The 21,267-nt window shown below is 53.4% G+C and overlaps 1 protein-coding gene across 2 annotated transcripts; it reads right to left on the bottom strand.

Annotated features, from left to right (window-relative positions):
- Positions 1-385: 385 nt before the first annotated feature.
- Positions 386-8,057, bottom strand: Serpinh1 (serpin family H member 1). Of its 2 annotated transcripts, XM_028877498.2 has the most exons (6): positions 7,884-8,057; positions 6,599-6,642; positions 3,687-4,339; positions 2,263-2,361; positions 1,909-2,141; positions 386-1,404 (listed from the first exon to the last, which is right to left on the bottom strand). In XM_028877498.2, exons 3-6 carry the CDS (start codon positions 4,303-4,305, stop codon positions 1,102-1,104), a joined length of 1,254 nt encoding a protein of 417 aa, XP_028733331.1. In that variant the 5' UTR covers positions 4,306-4,339; positions 6,599-6,642; positions 7,884-8,057; the 3' UTR covers positions 386-1,101. The 2 variants fall into 2 exon arrangements, with proteins under 2 accessions (XP_028733331.1, XP_028733330.1); XM_028877497.2 differs by lacking the exon at positions 6,599-6,642 and having other exon boundaries at positions 7,884-8,054.
- Between the last annotated feature and the right edge of the window lie 13,210 nt (positions 8,058-21,267).

The following is a 21,267-nucleotide window of genomic DNA, read 5'->3' as shown; positions in this document are numbered from 1 at the left end:
AGGCCACAGGACAGGGGTCTGTGGGTTCCTCCTTGTCACACACCCATCATATGAGCATCTGAAAAGGGGATTCCCACAAGCCTCCGCTGTACAGCGGAGACCAAGCGGTAAGCCTATCAACTGTACATGCGTCTGTTTGCCCTCTGGCCCCTGGGCTAAGACCAACTTGCCATGAGATCAGAGGGCTGACGAGCACGATCCCTCAACGTGTGGGACCGGGGTACCCAGGCCCTGCAGCCCCAACTTCCCCAGGGCTTCAGAGCAGAACACAGCCCCCAGTCAGCACACAACATGCCCCTGTTCCGTTATCTGCCAGCACGCCAGAGCTAGATATGGTCTGCTTAAGCCACAGACTTTGTCTCTTGGAAAGAACGATATGGGAACCTTTTTAAATCTACTGCCACGCTCCTGTAACATTTTATTGGAAAAGTTTTATTCAAAAAAAAAATTGTACAAATTAAGTTCTCATTTTGAAAGCAACGAAGGCTCGTGATCCCCCTGTCCCTCCCCATCTTTGAAAAACTAAAAAAGGAGAAAAACGGAAGTTCAGCCCTGCAGGACCCAGTGTGGCGGCTCCAGAGCAGGCACGCCAGGGAGCCCTCCTACGTTCCGTCTCTGTCTCCCAACTCCCACTGCTGGGCAAGGGTCATTTTGAGGGTGGCCAGTCCTGGGGCTGCAGCACCTAGTTTTGTGGTTAAAGGGAGTTGGGAGATGGGCAGGAGACCTGGGGAGCGCTGAGGGGATGGTGATAAGAGGACTGCCCAACCCCCAACTCGATTGTCTCACAGATAAAAGAGGACTTGGCCATAAATATGAACACTGATTGACTGTTTGAGGCAGATTGGATCTAGAACTGGAGGGCAGGACAGGATGACTGAGACACTCCAGAATTTGGCATCAGAGTATCTGGGCCCCATATCCTAGAGGAGTGGGTTTTAGCTAGAAATGTCCCCTCAGACATACGGGAATTCTGATCTGCATTGCCAACCCCCCGCCCCGTGGAATATCCAAGGCTGGTAACCCTCCCTCCCCTCACAATAGCACCCATGTGTCTCAGGAACCTTTGGCCACTTCCTGCCATGCCATGCTCACTCTGGGACCCTACAACTCATCTCGCATCTTGTCTCCCTTGGGCCGGACCAGGCGCCCAATGAACAGCAAGGAGCCGCTCTGATTGTCTCGCACCAGGAAGATGAAGGGGTGGTCGGCGTAGAACAGCTTGGGGCTGCGCAGTTCCTCACGCCCGTAGATGTCTTGGTCGAAGGGGTTGCCGTCTGTGTCCCACTCGAAGGCGGTGGCATGGAACACACTGGCCAGGTACAGGTCCTTCTTGCCAGACATGCGCGATAAGTCGGCCTTGTTCTTATCAATGGCCTCCGTCAGACCCAGTCCAGCCAGATGTTTCTGTGGGAGCAGGTGCTAAGTGAGGTCACATGTGCCAGGCCCTTACACCCTCATCCTCCATCTACACCACCCTGGAGGCTTCCCCAAAAAGAGACAGTCACCCGCTGACCACCTTGCTCCAGGCATAATGCTAGGTGCTCCTTCCTTCCCCTGTAGACCACGAGGGTCTGTACCCTTCTCCTCATTAGCTTTAACTGTTAGCTTGACGTAGTCTAGAGTTATCTGAGAGGAAAGCCATCCAAGAGGAATTGTCCAAGACCAGACTGGTCTGTAGGTCTGTCTGTGGGGGATTTTCTTAAGAAAGTTCAGCTCATTATGGGTAGCAGCTGCCTAGAAGCTGGTCAACTGTTTTCAGCTGCTACCCATGCCATCATCCCAAGGGCAGAACACACATCTCCTCAGCATTAGCAGAGGCCGGCACTACGTGGATGCCCTGTGGGTGCCGGACGGACCTGCTGAACAGTCGGGTGAAGCCTGCCCTGACCCTTACCCTCCGGCCCTCACCTGCAGGTCATGGGTCACCTCCACCACTCCCTTGGGGAGAGAGATGGCGACAGCCTTCTTCTGCATCTTCCCCATCCAGGCCTTCAGCTGCTCTTTGGTCAGCAGCTTCTCCAGGCGCTCGAGGGGCTCCACGTGGTGGGGCATGAGGATGATGAGGCTGGAGAGCTTGTGGGCCAGGGGCATCTCCAAGATCTGCAGCTTCTCCTTCTCGTCATCATAGTAGTTGTAGAGGCCTGTGTGAAAAGCAGAGGATACTGAGCACACTGCGGGGGTGGGGGTGAGGGGAGGTAAGGGGCCAGCCAGATTCTGGGCACCCTGGGACCCCACACCTTGATTGTCTGGCTAGATACCTACCTGTCCTGTGCATCATTGTAACACCCACAGTATAGGAGCGAGTCACCATGAAGCCACGGTTGTCCACCATCTTGTGATGAAATTTCTCATCCCAGTGTGCTATGGGAGAGAAATAAGACAAGGTGTCCGTGAGCTGTGTCCCCCAGACACAGTCAGCCCACAGCCATGCACCCTGACTGTGCACCCTAGACTCTACCCACGCCACGTGCTCTTGGCTCCCTCAAGTGTGGCCAGTCCTCAGACCACTGAACACATGTTCCCTGTCTGAGCAGACAGGTCTCTCTGATCACACTGCAAGAAGCTCATTCCTCATGTTCGGGTGGCATCTGTCAGAGTCTGGGAAACTTGCTGAGGCAGGCTTTCTTCCCCACAGGGCAACTGAGGTGGGTGGGCTCGGTCTGTACCTTGGCCTAGAGTAAGCAAAGCCCACCTTTAAGTTCAAAGCTGGACAGGTGACTCAGTGGTTAGGAGCACCGACCGCTCTTGCAGAGGACCTGGATTTGGTTCCCAGCACCCACATGGAGGCTCACAATCACTCGGCTGTGAGCTCATGGCACACATAAATTCATGCAGGTACACACATATACACATAAAAACAGTAAGTAAGTGAGTCAGTTAAAAACATTTCCTTCTTCTCTTTAAGTTCTGTGTGGCAGAAAGATGACCAAAAACGTATGCATGACAGAGATGCAGGTCCCAACCAGACCTACATCCGTCCAGACAGACCAATGACAATCAGACTCCTCACCCAGCCTGGCCTATTTGGTTTCGTTTGTTTTTGTTGTCATTTCTTGGGGGGGGGGGGGTGTTGCCTTTTTTTTTCATTTATTTAGTTTTATTTTATGTGCATTGGTGTTCTGCCATGGGTGTCGGCCCCCCTGGAACTGGAATTACAGACAGTAAGCTGCCATGTGGGTGCTGGGAATTGAATCCCGGGTTCTCTGGAAGAGCAGTCAGTATTCTTAACCACTGAGCCATCTCTCCAACCCAAGCCTGGCCCTATTTGTAAACTAGGGGTCACCTTCCTACCAGCAAGCTCTTAGGTCAGTCCCCCATATCTGGATACTCACACAAAACAACGAACCCCAGATCTAACCTTCAGTCAACCCACTGGGCCTCAGTCTCCTTCCCTGTGAGATGGGGCTAACCCTGCATCTATGGTTCCTTAATCCGTTGAGGCAGAATGTTCCAACTTACACAAGCAAGAACCCTAATGTGTCGAAGCACAGTCCCATCCTAGCGATTCCTGCCTGGCTCCCCACCGGATCTAGTTTCTAGCACATCAGAGAGTCTAACACTAAGCCTTGTCTCTGCTGGTATCATCGTGATCAGATGAGAAACAATGAAGGACTGAGCATAAAAGGAAAAGCTCAGGAGAGTGGGAAAGAGTCCCATCTCTCCGTCACCCCAGTCCTGAGACTCACGCTTAAAGAACATGGCGTTAACGAGCAGCGCCCCGTCCGTGCGCTCCACGTCCTTGGTGACCTCGGGCAGCTTGCCGTCGGTGGTCTGCGAGGCCCACTCGTTGATGGACTGCAGGGCGCTGCGCTTGTCTCGGAAGTTGATCTTGGAGTGCTCACAGTTGTAGTGCTGCTTACTGCTGTGCACGAAGTCCTCGGCGAAGTTCACCGAGCTGGGCCCGTACAGGCGACTGCCCAGTTTCCAGGTCACGTTGCGGGCGGTGGAGTTACTGAGCGAGCGCAGCAGCTCACCCAGCCCCGTGTGCACCTCCTCATCCCGCAGCTTCTCCGCGCTCAGCACGGCCTTGGCCTGCGACGCGGTGGTGGCTTTACCACCCAGAGACACCAGACCCAGGGATGAGGCCACCACCAAGGGTGACAGGAGGATGTTCTCCACCGCCTGGTCTTTGGCCATGGCCTGATACAAGCTGAAGGCCAGGCCCGTGCTGCGCTCTGCCAGTGTGGTTGCCTTGGAACTCAGCTTCTCCGCAGTACCGGGGGCTGCGGCCTCTACAGGCTTCTTCACCTCGGCTGCCAGGGCCACAGCCAAGAGGCAGAAAGCGGCCAGAAGGAGAGAGCGCATGGCTGAGAGGTGAGCTGTGTGCACCACAGAGGACCTGTGAGGAGTACAGAGGGAACCACCCTGAAGTCTATCCTTACCCACCAAGCCACCAAGGGGACGGGGCAAGAGAACTCAGCTCCGGATCCCAGACCTGACTCAGGGCCGCCCAGCCTCTCAGAGGCCTTCTTTGACCGCCTTACCTAAAAAAAGCTCCTGGTACATTACCAGGCCACCCATTGATGTCTCCCACGGGACATTCAATACTTATACTTACTTATAAGTTTATCTAGAGCTGCCCTGAAGTAGGCTGTAGCCAACAGAGCCCGATCCTAGTTAGTATATCTGGTTCCCTACAACATCCCAATGCCCAGTACTTGTCATAGCTGTTTCTAAGGGTCAGGGCCACCTGGCCAGAATGGCACCCTCACTGGCTTTTGTGAAGCCCAGCTCTCGTCTCCTACAGCCTCAGGGCCTTTGTCAGTTGGGCAAAGGCAGCAGCTGGCCGGGGGTCTGCAGGAAGCCCACATGTCTGAGCAGAGGATGCCATGTGAAATGGAGCTGAGGCCCTGGCCCTCTCTGTGCCTTGCATTCTGCCCTGGGACATTAATAAGTCACTGCTAGGTCACTCATTAAATGGGGGAACCCAATCTGCTCCACTCTGCTGCCCCTAGGGTGACCTTGAGTCTGTACATACACCACGTGTGTTACCATCTAGCCTCAGACTTGCTAAGCACTAAGGGTCTAGGTCTCCCCATACCCAAGACCTCTCCCTTAGCAGGGACTTGGCCTGTCCGTCTCCCACACAGCCCCTGAACCAGATGGGAAATCCCATGACAAATGCTCTGGGGACCAGGTCGTTAGAAACTTGAAACGGGTTTCCTAAGATCGCAGCAAGGGCAAGACCCTGGGGGAGGGAGTGAGTCGCTGCTCGGTGGAGCCCCGACCCTTTCCCGCCATCCTTCAGGAAGCCAGAGCCACAAATTCCATTCTGCCCTCCCGTGGGACAGCCAGGGCCACGTCACCATCTGTTCCAGAACCTCAAAGATGCCTTCAAGTCCCCTCCTCAAACTCCAGCAGTAGCAACTGTCCTCAAGACAAGCCCCAGATCACGAAGGTTTCTATTCCCACACCCTCTCCAGCTCATCGCTCCCCCCTCCCCACTTCATGCAGCAGTTCAGGCGAGTAGACCATGAGGCAAAAAGATCAGAAAGAACCCTGGTGGGGAATGGGTGCCCCTACTCTGGAAGACCCCTTTCATAGTCTTCTAGGAAGAAAGCACATTCCAGACCCTGCAGGAAGACTCTCGCGAGCCTGGCCTGCCTGAGAGAGTATGGGATTTCTGAGACAACAAACACTCCTGCTAGCCAGGCCAGTCCCCACCTCCTCAGCTGCTTCCCTTCTAGGGATCTTGAAGGAACAATGCAAAGGGACTGGACAGGAAGAGGGAATGGAGGACCACAGCCTCATAGCTGCCTGAGGGATGATGTGAGATCTCACTCTTAGGAGAGGTGGAGTCCTCATGTCCAGACTATGCTCCTCCCTCACTAGACCTTGAAGTCAGGGTGACCATGTAATTCACTATACATTCAAAGATACTTATAAGAGTAAAATGAATTGTATCACAGCCGCAGACACGTGGCCACCCTACTCAGAAAGGACCACTAATCCAGCAGAGGCCAACCGCCTGCCTAAGGAAGGGGAAGAGAAGCCTAGGCCTGCCACGTGGCAGCTACCATCTTGACAGCCCCCACGCCCAGCCAACCCCGACCTGGGAGGGGCTTCTCCAGAAAGCCCCAAATGACTGGTTTGGGATTCCGCAAGGCTCGCGGTGAGGACGTGGCAGGCAGAAGTTGCCTTATCTCCATAGGCCAGCAGAGGGGAAGAAACTGGGAGCCTGGTTTGGGAACTAGGGGTGCTGAGGAATCGCCTGGAGAATCCAGGAGCCTCCTGGGCTATAGTTTTACATCTGCACTTCAGAAGTCTGAGGGAAGAGGCAGAGCCGGTGAGAAAGGCCACGCTGTTAAACCCAGCATTAGGAAGGAAAGTAGGCAAGTCTCTGCAAGCAAGCCAGCCTCCTACAGCCCAACCCATCTGCCACAGCTAAATGCCAGCCCTCCGGCCAAGGTTAGACAATTTACAGTCCCATAAGAAAAAAACAAAAACAGAAACAAAAATAAAACCAAGATACCACAGAGCCAAAGGCTATGCCCACCGCTGGCCCTGGGAGCCTGTGATGGGAGAGAAGGGGAGCAGATGCCAGAGGCAGGGGACAAAACACCAGGGGTTTCTCAGATACTTGAAGGGTCTAAAGTACCTTGAAACTGCCTCAGAGGGAGATCACTGCCTGCCTTTTTCATTCTGAAAGAAAACAGAAGAGTAAAGAGATGGGACCCCGTAGAGATGTGGGGAGCAGAGGCCTGTCAGGCCCAGCCCCCAAAGGATACCCTGAGTGTCGAGGTGGATGCTGCGGAGGTGGATTCTGCACTGGGAGAAAGCAGGCCCAGCTGAGGCCTCCTCCGCTCAAGTAGGTCAGGATTCCTAGTGAGGGGCTCTGCCTTCAGCAAAGCTCTCCGGCCGACCACTGTGGTGTCCCGTTACTCAGCAACCCACTACCAAAAAATCTCTGCAGGGAATCCTGGGACTGAGACAAAGGACTAGACAGGAATGGGGGATGGGTACAGGAACTATCTGAGAGCAGAAGGGTGTGGCCTCGGCCCGACTTCCAGGCAGTCCAAGCCCCCAGCTTTTCACCGGCCTCCATCCGGGCCCTGGAGCCCAGAGGGCCCAGCAGGAAACGCGGGGAGTGGAGCGGTAGGCCTTTAGACCAAACCGGGAATGCTTTCTTCCTTGCGTCTGGAGACTCAGCCATGTCCCCAAGCTGGAGGCTGGGTACCTCAAGGCTCAGAGGAAGTCCTCACCCTGTAGGAACTGGATGGGTGGATGGAACGACCAGGGTGACTCAAACCACCCGGGGCCTGCTGGACCCTGATGACTCCCCTTTCGGGTGGTGTGAAAGTAATGCTGGTCAAGTCCAGCCATCAGTCACCTTCTAGGATGCTAATTAAAAAGCGACTGCTCCCCAAAGCCCGGAGGTCCCTAACAGCTAGGGACTCCCACTCGGGGTCAAGAGAAACCAAGGCTGCTACGGCATCTCTCGGGCTAGGTGCAGAGGCCCCTACACAGCCTGTGGGGAGGCTGGGCTGGTATCAACCACGGCGCGTCCCTGGGCCTCCACCCCAGAGTAAGGGACTGCAGAGCTGGCCTTTCCCCACGGACGATGGGAGACTCAGGTCTCCCCCTTTCTCTGTTGTGCAAAAGGTCATCTCTGCACTTGGTCCCAGCTCCACTCGGACCCTGCCACCACCTTTACCCTTCCCTGAGCTGCTGGGACTCCCCCTCACTTCCTCGGGTCCGTCCGCGTACCAGCCTACAGCTCCAGGGACCGTGATGTGTAACCTGACCCTCAGCAGGACTGCTCCATGTCCGATCTTTCACTGCCCTCCAGTGCCAGGACCCCAGGCTTTTGGATCGGGCCTCAGTCCCTTCGGGAGCGATCCGTTCCCCCTGGGCCAAATCGCCCGGCCGCCCCCGCCCCTCACCTGGGCCGGGCTGGGCTGCTCCGGGACCGACGACGGGACACTCGTCTCAGACAGGCTCTACTCAACTCACTGCCCCGGGCTCGGGATCTATATATGGCTGTCCCCACCCCCTCCTGCCCGTCCTAAGAAACTTCTGGAAAGTTGGAAACGCTTCCGGAGAGCTCCGTGGCTCCCCGAGGGGAAAAAAAAAAAAAAAGCCAAAGACCTCCCCCAAACCGCCCTGGCTCCCGCCCCTGTGCCTGCGGGCGCTCTCCCAACCCCTGGGTCCTACTGCCCCGTCGTCCGGCTGTGTTGGGGGCGTTGTTCCTTAGAGCCTGGACATCCTTGGACTCCGAGATCCTGGAAGTGGGAGAGCAGGGTGTAGACTACGGGATGAGCAGAAAGACAGACCCGCTCCGAAGTTCTGCTCCCCAGGACTGGAGTCTCCTTCTCAGATTGTCCACACAAGCCTGCTCTGGTCACACATCCCTTCTGCCACACATTTCTCTGATCTGCCCCAATAGATCCCTGCCCGCTGTTGTCAAGCTTTAATCCGGGCCCCCTCTCCTTTGCCTTAGGAGAGTCAGACACAGAAGTCAGTGAGTGCCCCTCTCCAATCCCAAATTCACCCTTGAAACCTCCCTGGGGAGGAGAAGCCCTCAGAGTTCTGGCTGGACCCACACCCTGGAAGGCAAGTCTTTTGAAGTGATTTCGGAGACAGGCGCCTGGGCGGTCCCCCTGGAAATGGAGAGGTGTGTGTAAGGGAACAACCTGGATTATTAAGTTCTATGTTGTGTGATCTTCTTTATCTGGGCTAGTGCCCTTGACTGAAACGTGATATTGTCATAACTGCCCCTTTCTCCATTTCAATTTGCTTATCCTTGTCCACCCCTCCATTCCCTCTTAGGGCTCAGGGACTCACAGTTAGCTCTCCCACCCTACCCCACCCCACCCCGCGCTGATAGCCTCTTGAGCTCTGAGTTAAGCCATTGTTATTTTTCTCTGTTCTAAGTATTGTGAACAAAGCTGCACACTGGGCAAAGTCCCTGCCCTTGGGGACATCCTTTCTGAGGGGTGTGTGCAGTTAGTAGAGAATTCAGTAGGTGAGGCCAGATTCCCTCAATCTTCTGATAGCTGCATAATAGACAACAGACAACGTGCCTGGAAAGGAGAGGGGCGTGAAGAGGCCTTTTTTTCTTTTCTTTTCTTTTCTTTAATTTTCTTTTCTTTTCTTTTCTTTTCTTTTCAACATTTTGGCCAGGGACTCAAGAAAGCTAGGAAAGCATCCTGTCACTGAGCCCCATCCCAACCCCAGGGACCCTGTATCACTCACTTTCTCATTCAATCAACGGTTCCTAATTATCTTCTTTCTCGAGTGTTCTTGACTAGAGCCTGGGGACCAAGTGAGTCTTTGCACCCAGCACCCCAAAAGATGATTTTCCTGGAGTCTTGGCATCAAACCATTACAGGGAACAGTGGAGGAGGGTTTGGATACCCCACCCAGCTGCTCTACAGAGGTCTGGCTATGGCTATCCAGCCATTTGCTCTAAAGGCTGAGGCAAATATTAGATCCCAATAGATTTAGGCCTGAATCACAGAATCAGAGAGTGTGTGAATCCTCAAATGACCACCACATATGATAATCTTATATCAAAGCCCCACAAAGTCTTTGAACCTAGTGAAGGAATCTTAGCCTGTTAGAATCTCAGTCAAAAGAAGGAAAATGACATAAATAAATAGATAGATAGATAAATCATGTACCAGGCCTAGTGTCATAGGCCTGAAGTCCCGAGACCCTGGAGACAGATGGCAGGAGGGTGGTGAGTTCAAGGTAAGCCTATGCTGAAAGCTAGTACTCTCTGAAATGTACCCCAAAGGCAACTACCTGCCCCCCTCTAAGCACAGTGGCCGGGTTGTCTCTGGGCAGCCCACCATTGTTTTGTAGAACAGATCTGACCTTGAGCAAGGTCTTTCCAGGCACAGGGTGCTGTCGCCGCCCTCGTGGTGGCTGTCCCGATTCTCCTTTGCTTCCCCCTGCATCCACCGTGTGCTGCTTATAAGGATACATCTTTGCACTATAAGGATACCACCAAGTCCCAAGCCAGACCCCCTCTCAATCATCATCATCCTCATATTGGCTCTCGGGCTCTTTGGGAACTCACTTGGTAGGCTGTGAGCTGAGACAGCGATAGAAAGCTCATCAAAGCTGGTGGGGTGCAGTGGAGGTTTGCTGGGTTTCCAGCAGGTCCTATGTGAAAATCCCATACAGCCCCCCCCCCCTTCTCTGCCCTTCCATCTGTCAGCACCCAGGCCTCACTAGCATTGGAACGGAAGCTGAGGGAGCTATGACTTTCCCAATCGGCAGAGGGTAAACTGAGGCTCGTTGTGTTAGACCAGAACCCTAGCAGGAGTAGGGGAGAAGTAGAGACGAAAGCCCCCCATTTACAGGTAGTGAAGCTGAGTCCAGAGCAGCCTCACAGACCCCTTGTGTAGCTCAACTGGCCAGAAGTCTCCTCTGTGTCTGTCAGCCTGCGGTGCCTGCCTGAGCATCTATCTACATTATCACACCCAGGTTGTAAGTGAATGTCACTGGGGACTTTGGAAGGGTGGGAGAGGCCTCCCCCTCCTCTCCCTGTGTCCCTAGCTCCCAGCCCAGGGTCTGGCATAATAAAACCATAGTCATGAAAACATAGTCTTGCCAGCAAGGGACACGTGGAAAGCGGCTAACTCATTCTCCTTAGGAAAGAAAGGCATGGCTCCTTTAAATTTCCAACGTCAGCAAAAAAATGTTGAGAGTCTTTGGCACATTATTCTTAGCTCTGAGCCCAGCCCAGACGCTGCAGGCCCTTCCCCCACTCTCCAGGCAGCTTGCTTTGAAAAAAGCCTCTTTTTGAAGGGGGTGGGAGGGAACTCAAACAGGTCCAGAAACTCTCATGTCTGGATTCCTCCAGGGCCTAGATTCCTCTGCTCCTGCCACCCTGCCTTGCCCTGCATGGAGGGGCCCAGCCTGATGCTCTCAAGGTCCAGAAGCAAGGCCACAGGAAACAACACCTTCCAGTCCAACTAGGTCCACATTTGCCAGAAAGGAGAAGAGTCCCAGAGAGGGGCGAGTATTTGCCTCGGGTCACACAGCACATCTGAATTGGAGATCGTGCCCTGAACACTTTCCCTCGATACCACCCAGCACCCTTTTTCTGACGCTACCTTAAGCTGGGCAGTTTGGCCAGGGATTGTAGAAATGGCTTCCTTTGGCTCCTGTGACTAGATTCGGTCTTCAGGCCCGTGGCTTGTGGACTCCTAGGACAGAAGCTAGCCTGTCATTTAATGTCCACACTGTCCCCAGCTTCTATCCGATCGGATCCTTCCAGAAGGTGGAAAAGTTGCCATTTGAAGCGCAGCCTGGGAGAAGCGTGTGGGGGAGTGTGAGGGAGTGACCAGCATGGTCAAGGCTCACAGCAAGAGGGGAAGAAGGTAGGAAGGAGCAGAGCAGGACAAAAGATCAGTAACTGCGTTAGTCCCAGACCCTGGCTGGCATGGTCCCCTCAGGCTGTTCCAATCTAGAACGGGAAGTGCAATTCCCTTCTCTAACTTGGAGAAAGGCTTGACAGCCAGTCGAAGCTGCCCTCCCCTTGGAGCTGGAGGCCCACAGGCGGCCACTCTGTGACAGTTGTCCAGAGGCCAAGTGCGCTCTCAGCCCAGGCGTGAGTCAGGGATTCTGCAATGTCTGACTCCCAAGAATGCCTTCCATCTAAGGGGGCTGTGCTGCTGGCCGCCAGGAGGGAGAGAGAAGTGCTGGCCAGGGAGGACCAGAAAGCTCCTTCCCCTCCTCCAAGGGCAGGCCCCGCCCCCAGCCATCCACAACTCAGGAACTCTAGAACCCTCACCCACGGGTGCCATGGAGACACATGTGTCTTCACGTGTCTTCATGTGCAATATACACAGTACTCAAAGACATCAGTGTGCATACATGTATGTGTAACTGTCTGGAAACCCGAGTGCACTACATGCTATATACACGTGTGTGCCTGATGTTAGCAGGCACACAGACTGGCACCTGCCTCTTCCCAGTGTTCCTCTGTCCCCTTCTGGCCTTCTCATCCAGGGAAAGGCCAGGCCTTTGGGGCTCCTAAGTTGGGACACAGTGATTGACACTGTCCTGTCTCGCCTTTCTCCAAGGTGACGCTCATGCCGGAATGGTAGTGATGACTGGGTTGACGACAGAACTGTCCTCCTTGTCACAGCATCTCCACTGCTCAGAAATGAGCTGTGACCTGGGCCCACCCCCCTCCCCAGCGCTAATGTGCTCCAGCTTGGTGCAGGACCCTAGGGTTACCAGACAAGGGCCCTGGGACCTCCTCCTGGCTCTGCCACCCTGTGCCCATGACCTTGTCTCCCTCATCAACCACACTGTTATCTCCAAAAAAAGCCCAGGCCAGGATCTCCACGTCACACCCCACTCACTCCTCACAGGCTGTCACCCCTGATCCCCTCTGAGGAAATGCTGTTGACCTTTCCTGTTCTGTCTTCTGAATGTTCCCAAAAGTTTTACATGCTTTGTGAGTGCGTATTCATGCGCGTGCATATGCGCGTGTACACACACACACACACACACACACACACACACACACACACACGCACACGCACACTGCCAGCCAAGACTGTAGCTAGAATGGGGACTCCCCTTGGGGGCAGAGGCAGAGAATGGCAGCCTAGCCAAGGAGTCAGGAGTCTGTGTCAGGATCTACCTCCTTCCCCCCACAGATCACCTATTGACCTTGCAGAACCTTTCACAGGGGTCACATATCAGATATCCTGCATATCAGAGATTCACATTATGATTCATAACAGTAGCAAAATTATAGTTATGAAGTAGCAACGAAAATAATTTTATGGTTGGGGGTCACCACGGCATGAGGACCGGTATTAAAGGTCACAGCATTAGGAAGGTTGAGAACCACTGCTCTGACCTCGCAGCTCGGCTCCACCTCCTCACCCATGGTCTGGATGGATCATGTTTTAAAAGAGAAGGAAGCTCACACACACTCCTGGCAGGAGGAGACATCAGCACACTTGCAACTGGGAGACGGTAGCTCAGTGTTGCAGCTCTCACCCACCAAGGCCCTTGTTTAGTCCTCAGCACAGGAAGGAAGGGAAGGAACAGAGGTGAAGACCAAAGAAAAGCTTTGCTGGAGACAGAGACAGCATTCATGCCCACGCACTTCAGTGGCGCACAAATGTAGCTCGGTCTACAGAGTGAGTTTCAGGACAGCTAAGGTCACACAGAGAAACGCTGTCTTCAAAAAATAAACAAACAAACAAAACAAAAACCCAAAAGAACCAAAAAAACAAAAAAAAGAACCTATAGTGAATCCTTCCTTGTAATGGCACAGATGGGGTGGACACACGCTGAAAGGGATCTCAGAGTGCAACAAGAAAGTAGAGTACTTACCGGGCACTCCCTTGATCCTGCATGGGGGCCATCTCTGGAAGGTCATCAGAAACACTGACCAGGTCTATTGACGACCATCACTGCAGAGAACTGGATGGTGGGTGGAGCAGAAGGCTTGTCTCTATGGTCATGGTGTGCGCACCTTGGAACTCAGAAGTCAGGAGAAAGAGGCAGGCAGGTCTCTGCGAGTTCAAGGCCAGACCAATCTCCAGAGTGTTCCAGAACACCTGGAGCTCCAGAGTTCGCCCCTGTCTCACACGAACAAACAGATGGGAGACAAAGGCAATGAGAAGTAGAGCATTGGCATTGTCAGAACCAGACAGCTCTTCTAACTAACCTGCTAGTTAAAGGTCTGAGTTCATTTACTTTTGCTTATTTGAGGAAGGGTCTCCCTACATAGCCTTGGCTGTCCTGGAACTCATATGTAGACCAGGCTGGCCTTAAACTTAGATTATCTGCCTGCCCCTGTCTCCTAAGTGCTGGCATTAAAGGTCTGTGCCACCACCGCCCAGACTTGTGAGTTTTTTTTCTCTTTAATGAGTGTGTATTGTAAGCAGTTAATGAACTATATATACATACATGGATGTGTGTAGTATTCACAAAGAAAGGTTTGGAAGAAATATTCTTAAGTGGGTTAGTACCGTCTCTGGAGAAGAATGTATATCACCTCTTTTTCCTTTCTCTGCTCCGGATGTTTTCAACAGCATGTACTTTACAATCACCTCAAAACACCAGTAAAATAAGTAGAACAAAACCAGCCAATGGGAGGCCATGCTTTAGCGTAAAGAGATTGTGGGGTGGGGTGGGGGTATTGCTGGGGAAGCCTCTGACCTTTGGAGACCCCCTAAAACGGGACTACTTCACTACAGCCCTGGGGGCAGCTGCAGGTTCCTGCCTCCAGAGCTGACTTTCCCTGTCAGCCAGGCTGTAGCATGGAGAGGACAGGGCTGTGTGTGTGTCGGGGAGTATGTCAGCGTGGGTCAGGATATCACAGAGAAGATTCAGGAGCCCAGAGCCTGGACCTTTGACCCTGGCAAGAACTCAGAGCTGGGAATGTGTGGTGGTGGCTGGGCCTGGAGGCCACAAAGGAGGAAGGAGAAAGGCCTCCCTAGAATGCAGCCTGGGTGAGGAGGCAGCAGCAAGTGGTCCTTCCCCTGAGATGGAGATTGGGTAGGGAGCTCCTATGGGAGGCAACGGCCTTCCATAGTCCCCAGTAGGGGAAATTTTGGTGCCTGACGGCTTCTGGTGGAGGAGGCTGGGGGGAGGGGAGGGGAGGCCGCGCAGGATGCTATGGAGCAGCGGCTTCCCCCTGTTCCTCCTCCCTGGCCGAGAATGCCAGGAGTGGACCAGGCCGCCCCAGTGATCCTTGGTGGGTGGGGTGGGCCAGCGCTGGGGTCTGTACACTCGGCTGGGTCTCATTGGCTGTCAGGACTGGAGCTGCACAGAGACAGGCCAAGCTGATGCAACGTGGGCCTATCATTGCAAGCCCTGTGGAGGGATGCAGCTGTGCTGGCTGCTGCCCAGCTGTTCCAGCGGGGAGGTGGGGAATGACTCTCAAGGCAGCCCAGCCAGGCCCAAAGGCCTCTGTTGTCGGCCTGCTCTGACTCAGGAGGGAAACATGCCTTTCATGGAAGCATCCAGCTCTCTGCTCTGTGTGTGTGTGTGTGTGTGTGTGTGTGTGTGTGTGTGTGTGCATTCACCACCGGGAAAGAGACCCAGCTGATGATGTGCTGCAGCTGTTCTCAGGGCTCTGCGCTCTCAGGGCCAGATGGGGAGGAAGGGTAAGGGAGAAAGAGCCTGAGGAGAGAGCCAGGGCCATCTGCCACCTCTTCTGTGGGGGAGTTTGGGCAAGTCCTTGATCCCTCTGAGACTTAGTTTCCTCATCTCCTTAGCTGGAAGAGTTGTGAATGAGAACTCAGAAGGCAGGCTTGGAGAGGGAAGGAGATGCCCCAGAGGGCACAGTGCACCAGTCTGAGCCCTGACACAAGAACAAGAGAAGGGACCTCCTCTTCCTCCTCCTCCTCTTCCTTCTCCTCTTCCTCTTCCTCCTCCTCTTCCTCCTCTTCCTTCTCCTCTTCCTCCTCTTCCTTCTCCTCTTCCTCCTCTTCCTCCACCTCCTCCTTCTCTTCTTCTTCCTCCTCTTCCTTCTCCTCTTCCTCCTTTTCCTCCACCTTCTCCTTCTCTTCCTGCTCCTCTTCCTCTTCCTCCTCCTCCTCCTCTTCCTCCTCTTCCTTCTCCTCTTCCTCCACCTCCTCCTTCTCTTCCTCCTTCTCTTCTTTGGTGTATTTTTCCTCTTCTCTCTTTTTCCCCCTTTTGTCTATTTCATTTTGTCGAGAAGGGTTTTATGTAGTCCATGCCGGCCTCGAACTTCTTATATAGCTGAGGATAAATTACCCTTGAGTTCCTGATATAGCTGAGGCTGGACTTTGAACTCTATTTTGTTTTGTTTTGTTGTTTTTTGTGACAGGGTTTTTTGTGGGAGCCTGTCCTGGAACTCTCTTTGTAGACGAGGTGGCCTCGAATTCACTGAGATCCACTTGCCTCTGCCTCCCAAGGGCTGGGATTGAAGGTGTGCTCCATCACCGCCCTGTGTATGGCCTTTGAACTCTTAGTCTCCCCCCCTCCCAAACCTCAGTCTTCCAGGTGCTGGGATTACAAGGTGCCACCTCCCCAGTTTAAAGGAGTGTCACGTGACACCCATCTTCCTGTGCCCCCAGACCTTGTGTCTTCCCTGCTGGGGGGCCTCAAAGGAAATGTTTCCTTCAGCAGCCTGGAAATGACATACGTGGCTTTGAAGTCAGGCCTTGGTTTAGGTCCCTGGGCTACACCAGAGGGCACCAGCAGGCTTGGCACTATGTCACCAAGGCCTCTTGGTGGCTTTGTCTATAAGTTGATTACCTTTAATTCTGCCCAGGACCTAGGCAGAGCGTTTGAGGTGTTGGGACAGTGGGAGGGGAGACTTGGACACATGGTCACTAGGGCTGAGGGAGTCTTGCTAAGCAGTTGAGGGTCCCAGGGTCTGCACTGGGGCTCAGGCTGGACTCAGGAACCCCATGTGGAGTACTGAGAAAGCTTTGAGGAGCAGTCAGAGCCTGTGAGTGCCTCAGGGCCCCCGCTTTCCGAGAGGATGTTCCCCAAATCCCACCTCTCAAATCACTGTCCTAAGCCTCAGGGTCATCATGAAGTGAAGAATAATGGTTCTTCACACACACACACACACACACACACACACACACACACACACACGCCACACCTTGTGTATGTGTGCACCCACTCGTGTGTGCATACCAGGACACAGATGTGTAGCGTCAAAGGACAACTTGTAAGGGTCAGTTCTCTCCTCCCACCGTGTAGGTCCCAGGAATCAAACTCAGGTTGTCAGGCTTGGTGGCAAGCCCCTTTGCCCACTAATCCATCTCCCCAGTCCAGTAGTTTGTTTTTTTTTTTTTTTTTTTTTGTTGTTTTAGATAGAGTGTCTCTATGTAATCCTGACTGTCCTGAATCCTGCTATGTTGACCAGGCTAGCCTGAACTCAGAGATCTGCCTGCCTCTGCCTCCTGAGTGCTGGGAGTAAAGGCGTGAGCTACCACTGCCCAGCTCAACCCCAGAGTCCTTCAAAGTCCGTCTCCCGGTTGCTCTGAGGAACAAAGTAAAGCAAAATGAAACACACCACTGGTTTGGAATGGCCTGTAAGCTGGACAGCTATCACTGGAGGACACACCCCTCCCTTCCCCCTCCCCTTGCTTCTCTCCCTCCTTTCTAGCAGCTCAGAGACCCAGTCTGCCCTCCCAGAGTCCGGGGGTGGGGGAGATCCTCCCAGTCAGCCAGAGAGCCCCCTGTCCCTGAGCACTGAGCACAAGAGAGTCCCAGCAAGTCTGTTCTTCTTTCTCCAGTGTAGCAAGGATGCTCCGAGGAAGCGCTATGGACCAGGCACTGTTCTAGGACCTGGGAGAAGAATGAGCTGAGCTGACCTTTGCTTCCAGGGCCTCCATGTTGGCTGAGAACCAAGAAACAAACACGATGTGATCACACTAGGAAGAAAGAAAGGCGAGGGAAAGGGGGAAAGATTCAAATTACACCAGCCACTGAGACTTGAAAAGCAAGTTTCAAGTGGCTTGAAACAACACAAATTTATCCTTACGGTTCTAGGGGTCAGAATACTGAATACGGCACTCCAGGGGTGAATCTGTCTTAATCCGTCATTTTTCCTGGTGCTGTGACAAAATGACCCAGGAAAGGCCACTTAAGGAAGGAAGGGTTTCTTTTGGCTATGATTTGAGGGGGTGCAGTCACCTCGGTCACAGCAGGTGTGTGGGGCAGCTGGGTCCATTGTTTGTGGTCAGGGAGGGGGTGGGGTGTGCTGATACTCAGCTAGCTCTCTCTTGTTTGTTTTTATGAAGTCCAGGCTCCCAGCCTGTGGGATTATTCTACTCACAGCTAGGAGAGACAGTCTCAGACACACACAGAGATGTGTGGCCTAGGTGATTGCAAATCTAGTCAAACCGACCAAGGAAATCCGCCATCATACTGTCCTTCCCAGCCTCAAGGTCCCTACAGTTCCGTGACTCTCTTGGCCTCTGCTTCAGCCTTCAAAATCAGCAATCATAGCACCACCAGGTCCCCTCCCTAGGACTCCTCAGTCCATCCCCTCATCTGACTCTGACTTCCTCTTGTAAAGACCCTCCTGATTGTGTTTGTCTTTCTTCACAAACACCAGAGCTTAGTTACCCACGTGAAGTCTCTTGACTACACAACGGAATGTGTTTCTGGGTTCCAAAGATCGGAACACAGGCCTTCAGGAAGCCATGATTCTTTTTCTTTTAATTCCTTTTTTGTTGATTATTTGGGAACCTCACATCATGCACCCCAATCACACCAATCACACTGACTTTCCAGTCTTCTCATGCCCCCTCCCGTGACCTCTGTCCCTGAAAAGAAACAAGTCCATTTTGTGTTGTCCATATATTCACTGGAGTATGGTCAAATTCCTGGTGGCCAGTCCCTCAAGGGAGGATGAGTCTTTCTCTGCCTGCATCTGTGCCAGAAGCCATCAGCTAAGAGGAGACTCGCGGTGGCCAGAGTGGGGTTGGGCCGGCTCCCCTGCCCTCAGGGACATGAGCATAGCTGGGCGGCACATCTGCATCAGTGGAACACAGGCTGGGGACATCAACACGACCCTTGGCCGTGTCAGGACCACTGGCCCACTCATGGCCTTCAGCAAAGTCTGAGGACATCACCACGACATCAGAGAGCTGCACAGACTACACATGTCCACATGGATCTCAGGTTTCATTGGGGTCTGTAGCAGCAGCATGGGCCACGGACACTGACATGGCCTCCGGTGGCCACGAAGAAGGTTGGGGGCTGAGTCTGTGTCTGTGTAAGTTCTGCCACCATCCCCCCAAGCCTGCTGGGCACTGCCGAATGTAACCTCAGCCCTCCTTCTCACCTGTCACAGCCGTCCAGTCTCCAGTTCTGCCTCTCTCCCTAGTGCACACACCACTCTGTTCTTCTAACTTTCCACCTCTCCATCATACGTTTGTTCGTGTTGTGGTGATACATAGTGTACCCTAATAAACTTGCCTGAGGATCAGAGGACAGAGCCAGCCACTAGCTCAGACACACAGCCAGGCGGTGGTGGCACACACCTTTAATCCCAGCACTTGAGATCTCATGCTTTTGCTTGGGAAGCACACACACCTTTAATCCCAGGAAGTAATATGGCAGAGCAGAGAAAGTTATATAAGGTGCGAGGAACCAGGAACTCGCTCTCTTTAGGCTGAGGATTTCATAGAGGTAAGAACTAGTGGCGGGCTGCTCTGCTTCTCTGATCTTTCAGCTTTCACCCTGACATCTGGCTCTGGGTTTTCTATTAAAAGACCATCTAGATTCAGACAACATCATGTAGTGGCACCCACCTGCCCTGGGCCGTGGGCCCGGACATGCTTCAGAAACTCCTCCCCTCCTCCATCTTCCTCTTCTGCTTTTTGGTTTTTCAAGACAGGGTTTCTCTGTGTGACACTCCTGGCTGTCCTGGAACTCACTTTGTAGACCAGGCCGGCCTCAAACTCACAGAGCCTGCCTCTGCCTCTGCTGGGATTAAAGACACGCGCGCCATCACCGCCCAGAAGCCATTGTTCTTATCATCGGTGAAGCCAACCCCAGCCAGTATCCTCTGAAGGGAGAAGCCAGTATCCTCTGAAGGGAGGTGCAAGCGCAGAGGGCCAAGGCCAGAGCAACTGAGGCATGATCTAGGGGGTGACAAGAAGGTTAGCTTTCTAGAAATCAAAGCTCTAGTCAGCTTTATCTTATCAGTCCATTCATGAGGCTGATCAGACCCCTGCATACAATCACGCTGTGCTCCAGGAACCCAGAGCCTCGGGTCACTGAGGAGATTCGGAGTTATTTCAACCCCTTTGCTCCTGGCTATCACACTTGTGTGGAGCTTAGAGGAAGAGCCCTGGATACTTGAAGGAGTCTGTGGGTGGGCACTCCTCTGCCCGGACTGACGGGTAAGGCGCATGCACAGCCACTGGTACCTGGATATAATCTTGGTATGTCTTCCTCAGTGAAGGCCAGGATTGTGTGGCTGAGGGAGGTTGGGCCAAGAAAGCCGGCCTGGAGCAGTGGTAGGAACCTTCAATGGCTGTATTGTTGGCCCTGGGCTGTGGCAGGAGAGGCTCCAGGGTCTGCTGAATGAGTCATCTGTGCTGTTGAGTTGGAATGCCCAGGTCAGGCACTCTCTTGGGAGATGACTTCCCAACCTACCCCCAACTCAACCCAGGCCCTGCCATTTGGCTTGCTGTCAGGGACCATGGCTGTAACAAGTCAGCTCTCTGTGCGGCTGGCTATTGAACTGTGGTCCTCCTTGTTGGAAGGTAAGCTCTGTAGACAAGCCAGGAACTGCCTGCCTTCATCAGCACCGGCACCACCAGGCACTAATCCAGAGCTGGGCTCAGCGGTGTTCCGTGTATGTCTGTGAGGGATCATGCACGCAGGGACACGTAAACACAGGGATGGATACATGGATGCAGAGCTCGCTGGCACCGTCATCCTCGCTTTACCTGGTCACCTCATTCTTGACCTTTGTCCCTAATACTTCCTTACCAGCTTCCAGCCTCCTCCACACTGTTGCCAGGGGATCATTCCAGCACACCACCTAGTGAGACGCTTTCTGGGATTCCCAGCAGCTCTCAAGAGGTAACCACTCCCTGCCTGGCTCCAAAGCTTCCTCTACCCCTGCCAGCTTCAGCAGCCCCCTTCCGGGTTCTCTCCTCCACCTCAAGCACTCTGGTATTCCCAGAACATCCTTCATCCTTGCTCCTCTCATGGATGGCTGCTCTGTCCAAGGCCTCCTGGGCAGCCCCTTCCCTGGGCTTTTTACACCTCAGCACCAGCTGTAATTCCCCGTTAGCATACCTGCCTTCCTTTCTGTAACCTGAGACCCAAGCAGCAGGAACTGAATCTAATCCATGCCTCCAGCATCCCCAGGACACAGCACAATGCTAAGCAGTTGTGTAAGACCTGCCCCCAAGACAGTGGGTGGGACGAGACCTGACCCGTGGACGCTTCTGCCCTCTGGTGTCCGTTTTGAGCTACTGCAGTTTCCTGCAGCTTTCAGGACCAGTAACATCAGTTAAGATCAAATCTGTTTAGAAGGGATATTTACTGGATCCCATCTTAGACCTATAAACGAGAAAATTTAGGAGGAGTAGCCTACTGATCTCTCTGTGTTAACGAACCCTCCAGGTGGTGTGGATACAAGTTTGCAAACTATTCTTCTGGCATCTTGGGTAAGAACCACTCCTGAGAGGCTGAGAAAACGGAGGAGACAGGAGGTGCCTGGGAGCAAGGTTGGAGAAATACAGGATGCTTAATTAAGGCTAAATTTCAAATAGAAAAAATGCAACATTTTGTTGTAAATGTTGCTTCAGACACCCAAACTTAAAAAAAAAT

Source organism: Peromyscus leucopus, chromosome 1 (assembly GCF_004664715.2).
Source record: "Peromyscus leucopus breed LL Stock chromosome 1, UCI_PerLeu_2.1, whole genome shotgun sequence".
Taxonomy (NCBI): Eukaryota; Metazoa; Chordata; class Mammalia; order Rodentia; family Cricetidae; genus Peromyscus; species Peromyscus leucopus.
This window is presented reverse-complemented; position numbering and strand designations above follow the sequence as displayed.